General features: G+C 50.0%; 1 protein-coding gene across 11 annotated transcripts in view; it reads right to left on the bottom strand.

Annotated features, from left to right (window-relative positions):
• tanc2b (tetratricopeptide repeat, ankyrin repeat and coiled-coil containing 2b) overlaps positions 1-19,060 on the bottom strand; it is a 119,457-nt gene that overhangs the window by 31,924 nt on the left and 68,473 nt on the right. For 9 of the 11 annotated variants that reach the window (XM_072667801.1, XM_072667800.1, XM_072667802.1 and 6 more), the window contains 5 exons: positions 15,254-15,370; positions 5,853-6,001; positions 4,452-4,614; positions 4,012-4,248; positions 1-29 (listed from right to left, as the gene is read on the bottom strand). The exon at positions 1-29 is cut by the window's left edge and continues 100 nt beyond it. In XM_072667801.1, coding sequence (XP_072523902.1) covers positions 1-29; positions 4,012-4,248; positions 4,452-4,614; positions 5,853-6,001; positions 15,254-15,370 — 695 coding nt within the window. The remainder of the gene's footprint in view (positions 30-4,011; positions 4,249-4,451; positions 4,615-5,852; positions 6,002-15,253; positions 15,371-19,060) is intronic. The other 2 variants (XM_072667804.1, XM_072667807.1) reach the window with 1 other exon arrangement.

The following is a 19,060-nucleotide window of genomic DNA, read 5'->3' as shown; positions in this document are numbered from 1 at the left end:
CAGGTCCTCCAGGTGAGCCGAACTGGTGGCTGATGGAGCAGGAGGACAGAGGAAAGAGGGATAGACGTACACATCAGTTTCGTAGTACAACCCGGACAGCCCATAGTAGACACTCAATAATTCATACTGGATACTAAATAATTCATACTGGATACTGATTAACTCATAGTGGATACTAAATAATTCATACTGGATACTGATTAATTCACAGTAGATACTAAATAATTCATACTGGATACTGATTAATTCACAGTAGATACTGAATAATTCATACTGGATACTGATTAATTCACAGTAGATACTGAATAATTCATACTGGATACTGATTAATTCACAGTAGATACTAAATAATTCATACTGGATACTGATTAATTCACAGTAGATACTGAATAATTCATACTGGATACTGATTAATTCACAGTAGATACTGAATAATTCATAGTGGATACTAAATAATTCATAGCAGATACTGAATAATTCATAGTGGATACTGAATAATTCATAGTGGATACTAAATAATTCATAGTGGATACTGAATAATTCTGAATTATTCAGTATCTACTATGAATTATTCAGTATCTACTGTGAAGAAACATTCAAAGCATTCCCTCCTGTTCGGTCTGCGAGCTCCATCACGCCTCAGCTACAGTGCCGCTCGCCAGCCCAGGACACGAGTACACTATCTGACAGTCATGAATCTGTGCCTTCACACTCACCCACTCTCACACACCCAGCCATTCTTCTGCAGTGGAGTCGCGTCACGCCTGAACTCAACTGCCCCGACAGAAGTTCTGGGGGGTGTTCACAGCATGACTTCACCGCTTGCTGTCTACTGCTCCCATTGTCCACAAACCCAGGCTGCGATCCAAAACTCCAGCAGCACTTTTACGGTACAGTACAAGTTTTTATAAGGTATACTCTCACTGGCCACTTTATCAGAAACCTCTCTCGTAGCTTTGCTGGTGTGCAGCTAGAGACTGATGTTCATCTGTTGATGTACAGTGTGTGTTCACCGTCCTCTAGTCCTTTGTCAGGGGTCAGCTGGTTGATTAGCCCTGTGACGGCCAGCCCTGTAAATACCAGCCCTGTGACGGCCAGCCCTGTGACGACCAGCCCTGTGACGGCCAGCCCTGTGACGGCCAGCCCTGTGAAGACCAGCCCTGTGACGGCCAGCCCTGTGACGGCCAGCCCTGTGAAGACCAGCCCTGTGAAGACCAGCCCTGTGAAGACCAGCCCTGTGAAGACCAGCCCTGTAACGGCCAGCCCTGTGAAGACCAGCCCTGTAACGACCAGCCCTGTAACGGCCAGCCCTGTGACGGCCAGCCCTGTGACGGCCAGCCCTGTGACGGCCAGCCCTGTGAAGACCAGCCCTGTGAAGACCACCCCTGTGAAGACCACCCCTGTGAAGACCACCCCTGTGAAGACCACCCCTGTAACGGCCAGCCCTGTAACGGCCAGCTCTGTGAAGACCAGTGCTGTAAAGACCAGCTCTGTAAAGACCTGCCCTGTAACGACCAGTCCTGTAATGACCAGCTCTGTAAAGACCAGCTCTGTAACGGCCAGCTCTGTAACGACCAGTCCTGTAATGACCAGCTCTGTAACGACCAGCTCTGTAACGACCAGTTCTGTAACGACCAGTCCTGTAATGACCAGCTCTGTAAAGACCAGCTCTGTAACGACCAGCTCTGTAACGGCCAGCTCTGTAACGATCAGCTCTGTAACGGCCAGCTCTGTAACGATCAGCTCTGTAAAGACCAGTGCTGTAACTAATGACCAGTGCTGTGCTGTAGGGCTGTAGAGTGTGTGTGTGTGTGTGTGTGTGTGTGTGTGTGTGTGTGAAGGTTCAGTTGATGGTAAGGAAGCTCAGCTCCAGATCAGCTTGTCTGGTATCTGCAATGCAGCACACACTGCCAGCACAGCCTCGCTGCTTCTCTCAGGGGTCTCTGAGTAATGCTGCTCAGAGTGTGTATGCATATTCCTGTGTGTCAGACTGCTCTCATAAGCTTACTCAGAACACACACACACACACACACACACACAGGGTGTGACCTTCCTCCATCTCTCAGCTCTGAACCCGTCCCAGCTCACCTCACTGAGGGGGAGTTCTTAAAATAGACGGAGGGAGCGATCCGGAAGGCGTGATATTAAAAACCACGGCAGCAGCGAACTTCAGACAACACGGCAAAACCCAGTGTGTGTGCAGCGCTGCTGGAGGACCACCAGGGCAGGAACACGCTAGTCTCAGGTACTGCTGTGAAGGTGTGTGTGTGTCCTTCTGTGTGTGTCCTTAGTTACATCACTGGATGCTAGTTACACCCCCAGTCCTTAGTTACACCCCCTGTTCCTTAGTTACACCCCCAGTCCTTACTTACATCACAGGATGCTAGTTACACCTCCAGTCCTTAGTTACACCCCCAGTCCTTAGTTACACCCCCAGTCCTTACTTACATCACTGGATACTAGTTACACCTCCAGTCCTTAGTTACACCCCCTGTTCCTTAGTTACACCCCCAGTCCTTACTTACATCACAGGATGCTAGTTACACCTCCAGTCCTTAGTTACACCCCCTGTTCCTCAGTTACATCACAGGATGCTAGTTACACCCCCTGTTCCTTAATTACACCCCCAGTCCTTACTTACATCACTGGATGCTAGTTACACCCCCAGTCCTTAGTTACACCCCCAGTCCTTAGTTACACCCCCTGTTCCTTAGTTACATCACTGGATGCTAGTTACACCCCCAGTCCTTAGTTACACCCCCAGTCCTTAGTTACATCACTAGTCATTATGTAGTCAATAGGCATAATGTAACAGTGTGGGTGTCAATAGTTACAGCACTGGTTGTTAGTTACAGCTCTGGTCGTTGATTACAGCACTGGCCGTTAGTTACAGCACTGGCCGTTAGTTACAGCACTGGCCGTTGGTTACAGCACTGGCCGTTGGTTACAGCACTGGCCGTTAGTTACAGCACTGGTCGTTGGTTACAGCACTAGTCGTTGGTTACAGCACTAGTCGTTGGTTACAGCACTAGTCGTTGGTTACAGCACTGGCCGTTCCCCTTTAACACGCAGTACTCTCTGCATTATGCGAGATTTGGTATTTCTTGCTCCTCGGCTCCCCCTACAGTCAGGATGTTTAATTCGTCACCACTAAAGGACACGCTTTACACATGCATTTCTGGACAAGCTGAGAGATACAGAACCATCACTGGAAGGTGGAGAAGCATGTGGACAGTAGAGCAATACTACAGGATTTCACACTAATATGATTAATATGCCTTTCTGCCTCTTTCACCAAACTTCCACAGTGCGGTAGCAGCGCCCCCCCCCAGCCCGGCTAAACAGGCTAAAGCAAGGGTAGCATTAGCATTAGCATCGGTTTAGCCCACTCTCCCGTCCACAGCAAACCACCGTCATTCTCTGTCCCAATAAATCCTCTCTAATCTCACTGACCAGCTTGAGAGGCCTTCTCCCCTCAGAGACACTCAAACACACTCTGAACGCCAGCTTCTCCCAAACACAACCGCGCTGATTACACACACACACACACATACACACACACACACAATTACACACAATCACCCAATCAGAAAGCAGACCAGCCACAATTACACTTCTGCCTCTTCTTCAGGGAGTGGACGGAGGCCGGACACTAGCTGTGATTGCTGCTCTCAGATACTCTCTTATCCACTGTTATCAACACTCAACTGAAATCTGTACACACACACACACACACACACACACACACACACACACACACTCAGAACCGTCCAGTGTTGCCACTAGAAATCCGCGGAATGCCTCTTTCTGACACTGTAGGACGCTCTGATATCTAGAACATGGACTGAAGTACGGGAAATCAGTGACTGCAGAAAGCATGGAGGTCTAGCGCCTCTGCTGGCTGCTCGCAGTATGACGCATAGCTCCGCCCATCTCCGCGGGGCGGCATCGAGCCACAGCAAACACAACCTACCGCACTAGCCGAGGCACGGTGGGCGGGGCATAACTCACCTGCCACAGAGTTGGGGCGGGGCATGAGGTAGAGGGGGGTGGGGTGAGAGGAGTGGTGGGCGGAGCCGGGCTCGGGGATCTTGTTGAGGCTGTGCGTGGAGGCGGCCATGTTCTCGTCCACGCGGTACAGGCTGGAGTCCAGCGTGGCTCGGTGAGAGTGCCACAGCTTCAGACTGCTGGCCCGCGAGCCCTCGCCGTGCTTACGGTCCGCCGGCTCCGAGTAACTGGTCAGAGTGGCTGAAGAGGGGGTGGAGGGTGAAAACAGGATGGAAAGGTTATCACTGGCCACTTTATCAGAAACACCATCAGTTTTCCCCTCTCTGCCATTCATCACCGGTCAGTTTCTGGTCAGAAACTGATGCTTGATGAGGGTCTTTTTGTATTTGTGTATTTGTGTGTGTGTGTGTGTGTGTGTGTGTGTGTGTGTGTGTGTGTCTCACCGATGATGCCACTGTCCCTGCTCTCCAGGGTGGAGGTGGGGCTGGTGAGGGGCTGTCCCGGAGCTGCGGGGGGCAGAGTGGAGCAGGGGCTGCAACCTGGAGGAGACGCTGTGCTGCTGGTCAGCGTGGAGCATGGACTCATCCTGCCGCTCACACCCACACCCTGCACACACACACACACACACACACACACACACACACACATATATATAGTTACTCAGTATGGGATCTGTGTTTGTGTGTGGACTTGTTTTCATACATTATCAGGACAAAATCAAATTCATATACATATATTATTATTACATACAGACACATTATATATAAGGACATATATGAATCAATAAAATACATATGGCATATAGAATTATTACATATAGGTACTTACATACATACAATACATATGGTATGTATTAAGCCATATGTATTGTGTGTGTATATATAAATATGAATATATAAATATATATATGGGAGATGGGACCTCATGTCCCCACACAGTATAAAAACAAGTGTGTGTGTGGGCGAGTTAGCCTAGCTAATCTTCATCAGCACAGGAAATACACCGCACGACAGGAGGAAGCCCTCGGTACGGCCCGCCCCACTCCCCGAGCAAGTGTGCCTCCCCCCACTGCTTCCATCTGCCAGTTGCCAGGAGATGGAGTTGCCACGGCACCTTCCTGCCTCACTCTACAGGCTCAGCGGGTGTTGGCTCTGGGTCAGGCCGGCCACTGCGCCCCACCTAATCTGCCCGTGTGGGATTAGGGGTAAAACGGCATGCGCTATGTAGCTTTACAACACACACACACACACCCACACACACACACACCCACACACACACACACTCACTCACTGAGGGAAGGGTGGGGAGATGAGCAGAGGCAAAGGAAAGGTGGCACGTCACACTGTGACTCGTACTGTATATAGATTCTGTGCCATGTGTTATTTTAAGACTTCGGATACATCCCACGCACACGCGCACACACACACACGCACACACACACACACACACACACACACACACACACACTCCTCCACTGCAGTGCGGGAGGAAGACGGAGCGCTCTGCTGGTTTGCAGAGGAAATTCTCAGCTGGTCCAGAGCTGCACCCTGTTCCCTACGTAGTGCACTATTCTGGGAATCTGCCAGTTATCACCTACATAAGGGACTGGACCCTCGGTCCGTTCAGCTCGCCCGCTCTGAATGGCCGTCAGTGACCCGACAGAGCCGGGTCTGTTCCTCCATCTTGGCTCCGTTTCTGTTCCGGCCCTTTGATTCCCCAGAGCCGCTCAGCCTGACTGAGAGTCCTTTGAGACGCCATGTTGGCTCCGTTTCCTCTGTGTGTGTGTGTGTGTGTGCGCCAATCGGACAGTTCTATGCGGGGGCCGGGGGGGGCCCGCAGCCTACCTGCGTGTCGTCGGACTCCTCCATGCTGTACTGTGGCCCCTGGGGCCCCTCGCTCACTTTGTCTCCGAGCAGGAAGCCCAGCCGAGTCATCAACGTGTTGGCAGCCTCGTCCACGGAGGGAGGGGGGCCGAGGTCCTGGCCTAACCCCCCTAAGAGAGAGAGAGAGAGAGAGGGGGGGGGGGGTAATTTAGTGCAGACAGTAACGGTAATTTAAAAGGTTTGAACTTCGGGACATTAGTTGGCAATGTGCACCTTAACCCTATCAATCAATCAATCAATCAATCAATCAATCAATCAATTACACAGACAGTGACCCTCGTTTCCAGTGCAGCCGAGCAACATTACGGTACACAGGGATTAAACAGAAAAATAAAATAATATTTAATCAAATGAAATTAAATGAAAAAAGTAAATTAATAAATAAAAAAGTTTAATTAGAAAGATTTAATTAGTAAGAAAGAAAAATATATATAAAATAAACAGAAATTATAAACAAGGATAACATAATTAAACCAGAATTAGGAAATAAAATAAAATATAAAAAATAAGTATGAAAATATAAGTATAAAACATGAGAAAAAATGAGTAAAATAAAGATTTTACCAGCCTACAAAATATTAAATATTATTATTATTATTATTATTAAATATGTAGTAATATTTTTTATTTATTAATATCATATTTATAAAAACAAAAGAAAATATCTAAAAAGTTAACTAAATAATAAATTATCATATTAATCCAAATAAAATAATAAAATATTCACAATATTATTAAAAAATTAAATAAATTAATTAATTAAAGTATGAATAAGAAATATGAAATTAAGAATGAAATTAGTGTATGAATAAGAATCCGAGGTTTCTGAGAACCGCAGGTCCAAGCCAAGAAGCATTCAGGAGCCTTTGTGATTTTTCAGACTGGGAGATTAGAGAGAGAGCGAGCCGTCCACCCTGCCTGCTGATGGCATCCTCGGGTCACAGTGACGGGGCTGAGTCTTCTGGACCTCTTAGTCACCTCCAGCCTCGGTTATCTGGTGCTCTTACCCAGGCCTACGCCCTATAAGCTCCACCCTATAAGCTCTGCTGCTTGTTAATGATGCAGTGTGATGTGTTTTCACTGTCACGCAAAAAGCCTGTATGTCCATCTTCATCATGTTCACCTTTCTCTGTAGTGTGAATCTGGCCGCTCTGACGGCTCTTTACACTGTAGTGGAAGTTCAGGATGAACGGACCAATAGAAATGCTCCAAGTGAATCTAATCGAACCGAATCTGATTCACTCTGTAAGAATCGTGAGTCACTGAATCACTGCGAGGGCAGAGATGTGCACCTCTAACCATGACGGACACACACAGAGCCTCAGTGTGGGCGGGACAGGGCTGGACTCAAGCCCTAATCTTCACACCTTCCCTCCTCTTCATCACAGCCTCAGCCACACACACACACTGACCCCTAACACACTCCACACACTGTTACACCACCGACCCCTAACACACTCCACACACTGTTACACCACTGACCCCTAACACACTCCACACTGTTACACCACCGACCCCTAACACACTCCACACACTGTTACACCACTGACCCCTAACACACTCCACAAACTGTTACACCACCGACCCCTAACACACTCCACACACTGTTACACCACCGACCCCTAACACACTCCACACACTGTTACACCACTGACCCCTAACACACTCCACACAGTTACACCACTGACCCCTAACACACTCCACACAGTTACACCACTGACCCCTAACACACTCCACACACTGTTACACCACTGACCCCTAACACACACTCCACATACTGTTACACCACTGACCCCTAACACACTCCACACACTGTTACACCACTGACCCCTAACACACTCCACACACTGTTACACCACTGACCCCTAACACACTCCACACACTGTTACACCACTGACCCCTAACACACTCCACACTGTTACACCACTGACCCCTAACACACACCACACTGTTACACCACTGACCCCTAACACACTCCACACTGTTACACCACTGACCCCTAACACACACCACACTGTTACACCACTGACCCCTAACACACTCCACACTGTTACACCACTGACCCCTAACACACTCCACACACTGTTACACCACTGACCCCTAACACACTCCACACTGTTACACCACTGACCCCTAACACACACCACACTGTTACACCACTGACCCCTAACACACTCCACACTGTTACACCACTGACCCCTAACACACTCCACACTGTTACACCACTGACCCCTAACACACACCACACTGTTACACCACTGACCCCTAACACACTCCACACTGTTACACCACTGACCCCTAACACACTCCACACTGTTACACCACTGACCCCTAACACACTCCACACTGTTACACCACTGACCCCAACACACTCCACACTGTTACACCACTGACCCCTAACACACTCCACACACTGTTACACCACCGACCCCTAACACACTCCACACACTGTTACACCACCGACCCCTAACACACTCCACACACTGTTACACCACTGACCCCTAACACACTCCACACTGTTACACCACCGACCCCTAACACACTCCACACACTGTTACACCACTGACCCCTAACACACTCCACACACTGTTACACCACCGACCCCTAACACACTCCACACACTGTTACACCACTGACCCCTAACACACTCCACACTGTTACACCACTGACCCCTAACACACACCACACTGTTACACCACTGACCCCTAACACACTCCACACTGTTACACCACTGACCCCTAACACACTCCACACTGTTACACCACTGACCCCTAACACACACCACACTGTTACACCACTGACCCCTAACACACTCCACACTGTTACACCACTGACCCCTAACACACTCCACACTGTTACACCACTGACCCCAACACACTCCACACTGTTACACCACTGACCCCTAACACACTCCACACACTGTTACACCACCGACCCCTAACACACTCCACACACTGTTACACCACTGACCCCTAACACACACTCCACACACTGCTACACCACTGACCTCTAACACACACTCTCCACACACTGTTACACCACTGACCCCTAACACACTCCACACTGTTACACCACTGACCCCTAACACACTCCACACTGTTACACCACTGACCCCAACACACTCCACACTGTTACACCACTGACCCCTAACACACTCCACACACTGTTACACACCGACCCCTAACACACTCCACACACTGTTACACCACCGACCCCTAACACACTCCACACACTGTTACACCACTGACCCCTAACACACTCCACACTGTTACACACCGACCCCTAACACACTCCACACACTGTTACACCACCGACCCCTAACACACTCCACACACTGTTACACCACTGACCCCTAACATACTCCACACACTGTTACACCACTGACCCCTAACACACTCCACACTGTTACACCACCGACCCTAACACACTCCACACACTGTTACACCACTGACCCTAACATACTCCACACACTGTTACACCACTGACCCCTAACACACTCCACACACTGTTACACCACTGACCCCTAACACACACCACACTGTTACACACTGACCCCTAACACACCCCACACTATAGGGGGAGAGAGAGACAGAGATAGGGGGAGAGAGAGAGAGAGATAGGGGGAGAGAGAGAGAGATAGGGGAGAGAGAGAGAGAGATAGGGGGAGAGAGAGAGAGAGATAGGGGAAGAGAGAGAGAGATAGGGGGAGAGAGAGAGAGAGAGAGAGAGAGATAGGGGAGAGAGAGAGAGATAGGGGGAGAGAGAGAGAGATAGGGAGAGAGAGAGAGAGAGAGAGAGAGAGAGAGAGAGATAGGGAGAGAGAGAGAGAGAGAGATAGGGAGAGAGAGAGAGAGAGAGAGAAAGGGAGAGAGAGAGAGATAGGGAGAGAGAGAGAGAGAGAGAGAGAGAGAGATGGGGGAGAGAGAGAGAGAGAGAGATAGGGGGAGAGAGAGAGAGATAGGGGGAGAGAGAGAGAGAGAGGAGAGAGATAGGGAGAGAAAGAGAGAGAGAGAGAGAGAGAGATGGGGGAGAGAGAGAGAGATTAGGGAGAGAGAGAGAGAGAGAGATGGAGGGAGAGAGAGAGAGAGATAGGGGGAGAGAGAGAGAGATAGGGAGAGAGAGAGAGATAGGGGGAGAGAGAGAGAGATGGGGAGAGAGAGAGAGATAGGGGGGAGAGAGAGAGAGGATGGGGAGAGAGAGAGAGATAGGGGGAGAGAGAGAGAGATGGGGAGAGAGAGAGAGAGAGAGAGAGAGAGAGAGAGAGAGAGAGAGATGGGGGGAGAGAGAGAGAGAGAGAGAGAGAGAGAGATAGGGGGAGAGAGAGAGAGAGAGAGAGAGAGAGAGAGAGAGAGAGAGAGAGATAGGGAGAGAAAGAGAGAGAGAGAGAGAGAGAGATGGGGGAGAGAGAGAGAGATTAGGGGAGAGAGAGAGAGAGAGAGATGGAGGGAGAGAGAGAGAGAGATAGGGGGAGAGAGAGAGAGATAGGGAGAGAGAGAGAGATAGGGGGAGAGAGAGAGAGATGGGGAGAGAGAGAGAGATAGGGGGAGAGAGAGAGAGATGGGGAGAGAGAGAGAGATAGGGGGAGAGAGAGAGAGATGGGGGAGAGAGAGAGAGAGAGAGAGAGAGAGAGAGAGAGAGAGAGAGAGAGATGGGAGAGAGAGAGAGAGAGATGGGGGAGAGAGAGTTGACACACACCTGTTCTCTTGCTATTCCGTCAGCACCAACAAATCCCACCTAATCAATCACCCAGACCCGACTGAGTGTGTGTGTGTGTGTGTGTGTGTGTGTGTGTGTGTGTATAAACAGCTGTAGAAGAGCCTCTACACCACCTGATTTGAATGGCAGGGAGTGTCTCTGTGTGTGTGTGTGTGTGTGTGTGTGTGTGTGTGTGTGTAAGGACACTATTACAGGCACCGCCCACAGCAGACAGGCCTTCAGACAGTGGAGCTGTTCATCATGCTGCTGACTCTCCAGACCACTTCAGCTCTTCAGCAGCAGCAGCTGGACCAAACTCTCACACACCGTTACTGTGGTCAGTCAGTTCTGGGTGATGATACGCTGTATGGACAAAAGTATTGGGACACACTCAGCCACCCAGTCGTGTTCAGACACAGCTGTATAAACTCCAGCCTCTAGCTCTGCAGTCTCACTGAGCTCCAGCGTGGTTCTGTATGTAATAGGAGACACCGCTGCACCAACTACAACCAGTCAGCTGGTGAAATCTCCTCCCTCCTAGATCTTCCTCCATCAGCTGTGAGTGGTGTTATTATTGAACAGTGGAAGAGTTTAGGAGGAACAGCTCACAGAGAGCAGCTCAGCCCCCGAGTGTCTGTCAGACCACGTAAAGTTACAGAGCGGGGTCAGGGCCGAGTGCTGAAAAGCCTCCAACTGACTCAGTAACTGCAGACCTGTCCTGTTATGCTACCCCCGGTGTGGGACAGGGCTGGACATCTGCGCTCTGTCCGTTCCACAGAGTCAGAACTGAGTCAGGTGAGACTGCAGGACTTGCTGATCGTCAGTGATAACGGCTGAAGTGGGCGGCGCCTTCAGATCTCCTTCAGATCTCTTTGAAGCAACTTCAGAGACGCAGCTTATCAGTCCTGCAGAGTGTCCAGCGCGCTGCCCGCCCCACACAGCTACTGCTAAACCGGCCGAGCGGCTCAGGACTGATGGTATCTTCAGTCTGAAAAGGTGTAGCAGATCATCTGGAACTAAACACACGCACCGGGAACACCCCACCCATCGCTCTACGCCCTCCTCGCCTGGCCTGAAACACAGACACCTCCTATCTCCAGACTTCAGAACTTTCAATGGAAGTCAATGTAAAAGATTTCGGAGCATTTCTATTGGTCCGTTCAAAACAACAGACATCAAAACAAAACAAAAACAAATCAGAATTGAAATGATTAAACTGGAAATGTGGAGTGAAATTTCCGAAAAGGACAAATTCGGAATAGAAATATTCAGAATGGACGTTTTTTGGAATGAAAACACACTCATGGCTGAATGCAATCAAATTCTCACAGCAACGCTACTCCAACACAAGCAAGATCAACATTTTCCCCCCCAGAATAAACAGTGAATGAGCAGGTGTCCCAATACTTTTGTCCAAATAGCGCAGACAACCTCGATTATCAGAACAGAACAAGACTGACCAGAACCGGCCGTGACTGATCCGGGTTAAATATTCAGGAAATATTCAGAACTGAAGAATCTGAACGAGACATTAAAGACGGAAAACTCTGGAGAATTCGGAAAATTCAGGGCGGATATTTTCGGAATAGGAGTTCTGGAGAGCAGCCAGCAGGTATAAATAACCTCAAATCTGGTTCCACAAGAATACTGAAGGTGTGTCTAAATATGTGCACACACACACACACACACACACACACACACACACACACATAAAAACCCAAAACAAACCAGTCGGAGAAAAACAGGGATTCCTAATTGTGTTTGAACTGTGGTTCTTTTATCTGTGCTCTTCGAACCCTGCTATTCTCAGAGTGCTCTTCTATCCAGGCTTTTCTAACAGGGCTCTTCTTACTGCGCTCTTCTAACAGGGCTCTTCTAACAGGGCTCTTCTAACAGGGCTCTTCTTACTGCGCTCTTCTAACAGGGCTCTTCTAACAGGGCTCTTCTAACAGGGCTCTTCTAACTGCGCCCTTCTAACTGGGCTCTTCTAACTGGGCTCTTCTAACTGGGCTCTTCTAACTGCGCCGTTCTAAAAGTGCTCTTCTAACTGGGCTCTTCTAACAGGGCTCTTCTAACAGGGCTCTTCTAACAGGGCTCTTCTAACAGGGCTCTTCTAACTGGGCTCTTCTAACTGGGCTCTTCTAACTGGGCTCTTCTAACTGGGCTCTTCTAACAGGGCTCTTCTTACTGCGCTCTTCTAACAGGGCTCTTCTTACTGCGCTCTTCTAGCTGTTCTCTTGGGGGGCTTAACACCCCTTTAGCCCACACTTGGCATTAGGCATGGTGACATCAAGGTAATGTGAAAACAGCTGATCCAGAGTGTCCCAGTCTACTGGATATTGCTTTTCTATGGGAATTATACAGCTGTGTGTGAACATCTGGGTCAGGCACCTCAAAGCAGCTGAACTCTCTCAGTAGATGAGGCGTCCAGATACTTTTGGAGTAGAAGAACGGAAGGATCTGAGGTGGTGTGTGTCTAAACACACCACCTCAGTGCCCACGCGCCTGCCTCAAATACACTCCGTTATAGAACACACACACACACACACACACTTTTCGGATGTAAGGCTGTGCTGAATACAGGAGTGTGATCTAACGCTTCCTCACCTAACATGAATACAAGGACCAGGTGTGACTATGAGAGAACACACACTTTATTTTTAGAAAGGCTGCTTCTCCACTGGGCTTTATGAAACGACTGATACACACACACACACACACACACACACACACACACACACACAGATAGACAGAAACAGAGAGCCAGCATTTCTCTGCTATGAGAGGAAAAAAAGAAGAAAAGATGGATGGTTGCTATGGCAACTGGCAGTGCAGAGGAAGAGGGAAGTGTTTAGAGCTTCCTGTGTGTGTGTGTAAGTTTAGCATCATTTCAACACACTCCACACACTGTTACACCACTGACCCCTAACACACTCCACACACTGTTACACCACCGACCCCTAACACACTCCACACACTGTTACACCACCGACCCCTAACACATCCACACACTGTTACACCACTGACCCCTAACACACTCCACACACTGTTACACCACTGACCCCTAACACACTCCACACACTGTTACACCACTGACCCCTAACACACTCCACACAGTTACACCACTGACCCCTAACACACTCCACACTGTTACACCACCGACCCCTAACACACTCCACACACTGTTACACCACTGACCCCTAACACACTCCACACACTGTTACACCACTGACCCCTAACACACTCCACACTGTTACACCACTGACCCCTAACACACTCCACACACTGTTACACCACTGACCCCTAACACACTCCACACTGTTACACCACTGACCCCTAACACACTCCACACACTGTTACACCACTGACCCCTAACACACTCCACACACTGTTACACCACTGACCCCTAACACACTCCACACTGTTACACCACCGACCCCTAACACACTCCACACACTGTTACACCACCGACCCCTAACACACTCCACACACTGTTACACCACCGACCCCTAACACACTCCACACACTGTTACACCACTGACCCCTAACACACTCCACACTGTTACACCACTGACCCCTAACACACTCCACACTGTTACACCACTGACCCCTAACACACTCCACACTGTTACACCACCGACCCCTAACACACTCCACACACTGTTACACCACCGACCCCTAACACACTCCACACACTGTTACACCTCAGACCCCTAACACACTCCACACACTGTTACACCACTGACCCCTAACACACTCCACACACTGTTACACCACTGACCCCTAACACACTCCACACTGTTACACCACTGACCCCAACACACTCCACATACTGTTACACCACTGACCCCTAACACACTCCACACACTGTTACACCACCGACCCCTAACACACTCCACACACTTTTACACCACTGACCCCTAACACACTCCACACACTGTTACACCACTGACCCCTAACACACTCCACACTGTTACACCACTGACCCCTAACACACTCCACACTGTTACACCACCGACCCCTAACACACTCCACACACTGTTACACCACCGACCCCTAACACACTCCACACACTGTTACACCTCAGACCCCTAACACACTCCACACACTGTTACACCACTGACCCCTAACACACTCCACACACTGTTACACCACTGACCCCAACACACTCCACATACTGTTACACCACTGACCCCTAACACACTCCACACACTGTTACACCACCGACCCCTAACACACTCCACACACTTTTACACCACTGAGCCCTAACACACTCCACACTGTTACACCACTGACCCCTAACACACTCCACACACTGTTACACCACTGACCCCTAACACACTCCACACACTGTTACACCACCGACCCCTAACACACTCCACATACTGTTACACCACTGACCCCTAACACACTCCACACACTGTTACACCACTGACCCCTAACACACTCCACACAGTTACACCACTGACCCCTAACACACTCCACACACTGAAATTAAGTCATTAATTAGCTCTAACACACACATGCTTCCACACAATATAAGTGAATCTAAAGTCATTAACGTTAAACACACATACACATACACACACACACACACACACACACACACAGAGACACACACAAACAAACAGACAAACAGATGAAGGAGGGGTCCGGCCGGGTCTTACCGGGCCAGTGTGTGTCCGGATGGGGGTTCCGTGCAGCGGGAGCAGTGTGTGTAGGGGAGCTGAGAGCAGACTCGGGGATGCGGGGGCTCTCCACAAACTTAGCTTTCCGCAGTGGTGCTGAGAGCACACACACACACACACACACACACACACACAAACAGAAGATGGCACAGGGAGGGGTCCGGGTTGGGGAGGGGCAAGGGGGACAGAGAGGGCGTCATAAGCCAAGGTCAAAACATGGAACAGATGTAACAGATCAAACACTGTGTGTGTGTGTGTGTGTGTGTGTGTGTGCGTGTGTGTGTGGCAGGACAATGTTTAGACCAGAGACTACATGGACATGGACATGGACAATAGTGACCTGAAGTGACCTCCTGTCTCTTTAATATGAAAGGCCCGTATTTCACTGTAGCCTGTATTTAAAGGGGAACTCCATCAGAGCGGGGGGAACTTGTGTGAAACTCTTGGTTCTAGATAACCCCCCCCCCCCTCACCCCAGTCAGAGCTGTGGTTCTACAGTGGAGGTGAAGGGAAGCAGACGTCTGCAGCTCTAATAATAAAAGCTCCTCACAGAAAGTTCTTCACCTGATGGTGATGAAGACGCTGCCTGATGCCTGAGACATGGTTCTACCAGAGTTCTGAGAAGAGTTCGGCTCTAGAACCTGCTTTTAGAACCAGATCATTAAAATGGTGGAGGGATACATGCTGCAGGGCGAAAAAGTAGTCCCTAAAGAAACTGCATTAGCTGAGAGTCTTGTAGACACTGGTCAGTGCAACTCGCCATTGGGTGAGTTGCACTGACCGCAAACCTTTGGACATGTAGTGTCTGAAACAGACCCTTACCTTCTTTAACACACACCTGGAGGTCAGCTACGGCTTGCCCCCGCCTACCTGACTGACCGTAGCGAGTTGGTACCTGCAGTGCAGGCTGGACTGACCCTGATTTACAATATACGTAGCACACAGGCGCACACACTCGCGCGCACACACTCGCGCACACACACTCGCGCACACACACTCGCGCTCACACTCGCTCTGAACTGAAAGCTGATGGGTGTGAAACAGTCGTACTGTATTTCATGTTAATCCACTGAAACATCTGCTCGGCCTCCAACGCGCCACAACAACTGGCCTACAACTGTGTGTGTGTGTGTGTGTGTGTGTGTGAAGTTCACTTGAGGACGTGCAGTGCAGAACATACAGGGGTGTGGTTTAGTGGGGTGTGGGTGGAGTACTAATGTGACGGGTGCTACCGTCTTTCAGGCGGTGACGTATAGCCACATACGCTATATTGACAAAAGTATTGGGACAGCAGCTTTTCTTGAACTCGCTACTGTTCAGGAAAGGCTTTCTATAAGATTCTGGAGGTGCGTTGCTGTGAGGATTTGATTGATTGCACTCAGCGACAGGAGCTTCCACCTTCCACCTCAGCCTCCATTTGATCCGATTAGGAACCAGACTGGTGGATTCGCCGGGCCGGGAGCTCGGGCTGGAGATGAAGATGTCCTCAGCTTCCTCTTCTCTAAATGAACTCCGTGTCTCTTCATGATTAGTCCTCCAGAGTCGTCAGATTCCCAGCTCTGATTAGTGAACGAGCGCCGGAACCGAATCCCTCCCCCTACAAAAACACTCCCCGCGCGGCTTTCCTCGGCTCATTAGCGTACTACAGCAGCTAACCGCCATCCATCATGGTGTCACCTCCGCTACCGGGGAACTCCAACCAGAGCAAATTCCCCCGGGAGAGACGTCCTCCACGCTTCCCTGGATCCAGGCCCAGTGAAGCTCGCCCTGCTGTGCCCTGCTGACTTTACTAACCAGGCACTTTGGGTCAAGCTCTTCCAGGACGTCCATACGTCCAGACGTTCCAGGGGTCCTCAAACAGGCTTTCAGGGACCCTTCAGGTGGTCCACATTTCGCTCTACGTGCTGGAAGATGAACAGGTCTGAGAACCACTGGTATACTGAGAAGGATCATGAGAACCGATCCTAGCTGGTCTAGTCCCTGTAGAGAAGAAGTGCTGCCAATAGAATAGGACTACCTCTCTGGAGCAGATCAACAGTATGAACCTACTGGCACCAGATGTTGGTGCACTAGATGTTGGAACATTGCTGAGAGGAGGATTTGATTGCCTTCAGCCCCTCAAGAGCGGAAGCGTCAGGTGAGGTCAGGTTCTGATGTTGGATGATTGGTTCTGCCACTGTATGCAACTCATCCTAAACGTTCTCCAAGGATATGACCCGAAAGATCGGATTTGGGCCACGCCTAGCTGAGCCTTTCCCAGCGAACCGTGTGGAACATCAACACGACGAACGTCGAGGATCTTCTTACCCGTGGCTTCCTTCAGGAGGGCGACTGTCGGATATAATGGGCTGTAAGAGAACTCGGTGGAGGGTCTGGAGGATTCTCAGGGGTGGGCTGTCACTTTCTACCCCGCCGGAGAGCATCTGAGCTCTGCAGTGGAAAGCAGAGGGGTGGACCAATGTCCAAGAGCATCCCGATAATGAGTGAACTGAGCTACACACACACACACACACACACACACACACACACACACACACAGCAAACCGCAGTAGTGATGCTATCGCTACAGACAGCTTTGCGGGGAAATGTAGTCCTCAGACCGTCAGCACCGTACGAAGGTTTGACCCCGTTTGACCGGTACGGAGGTTTGACCCCGCCCACTCAGTCCATGCAAACATTAGCAAAATTAGCAACGTTAGCGAGCGCCCTGAACAACACAACTAGCGAAGAGACTCGGCATCATATCTCTACATTAAACTGAGCGGTCTGACCCGGCACTGAGGGGTCTGACCCGGCACTGAAGGGTCTGACCCGGCACTGAGGGGTCAGACTTGCTGAAACAGTCTGATTGGCTGCCGAATGAATTAATTAACATTTTTAATCACAAACATGAGTAAATCTTGTCCCGCCGCTGAGCCCTGCGTTCACTCTGCTTCAGACTAGCTCTCGTTTTATTGGTCGCCACATGATGGGCGGAGTTTTTCAGCTGGAGTGGTTAAACTGGATGGAGTGGGAACTCTGGGAAGTGTGTTTGGCTGAATTATTAGGGTGTGATTAGGCCTGAAATCATGCGACTTGGCTGTAGGACAGAACATCTCCACTGCTGAGCCCAGGACAGCGGGACGGCAGGACGGTAGGACAGTAGGCATTGTGTTGTGTATGGTGCACGCGCCTCCGTGCCAAACTGGACGACCCGCAGCGCACCTTTGTGCAAAGTGCATCACACACAGAAACACACACCGTGTGCGACATATCGAGCACAGCAAGCTCGCTAATGTGCAGCCCAGATCACCATGGCAACCTGGGCGAGAACATGAGCACCGACAGGTCCTTGTGCACCTTCCCCCAGATATACATCCATTTACGGCCCCGGCACAAACACTGTATATACAGCGCTCACACACACACACACACACACACACACACACAAAAAGCAGCCTCCAACAGCCTCCAACCTCCGGACACCATCACCTGCATTCGTATATACAATCAGAAAAACACCGCCCAGCTCACTGTGGCTCTTGACAGACAGGCCAGACCCGTGGCCCCTGACGGTGCGGAGCTGAAGGTGAACGGGCCAAAACCTCCCACAGATCCGCTCCGACATCTCGTAAATAAGCCTTCGCAGAAGAGTGGAAGCTGCGAGAGCTGCAAAGGGGAGGGGTGTGGGTTTAGAGTGGGAAGCTCCTGTAGGTGTCCCAATACTTTTGTCCACATAGCGTACCGCTGATACTGGCATCAGAGGTCTGTGGAGGACGGCTAGAAGCGCTTCAGCCGGTGGTCCTA

This window comes from Salminus brasiliensis, chromosome 22 (assembly GCF_030463535.1).
Source record: "Salminus brasiliensis chromosome 22, fSalBra1.hap2, whole genome shotgun sequence".
In the NCBI taxonomy this organism is placed as follows: domain Eukaryota; kingdom Metazoa; phylum Chordata; class Actinopteri; order Characiformes; family Bryconidae; genus Salminus; species Salminus brasiliensis.
The sequence above is the reverse complement of the archived record's forward strand: the minus strand, read 5'-3'. Positions and strand labels throughout refer to the sequence as shown.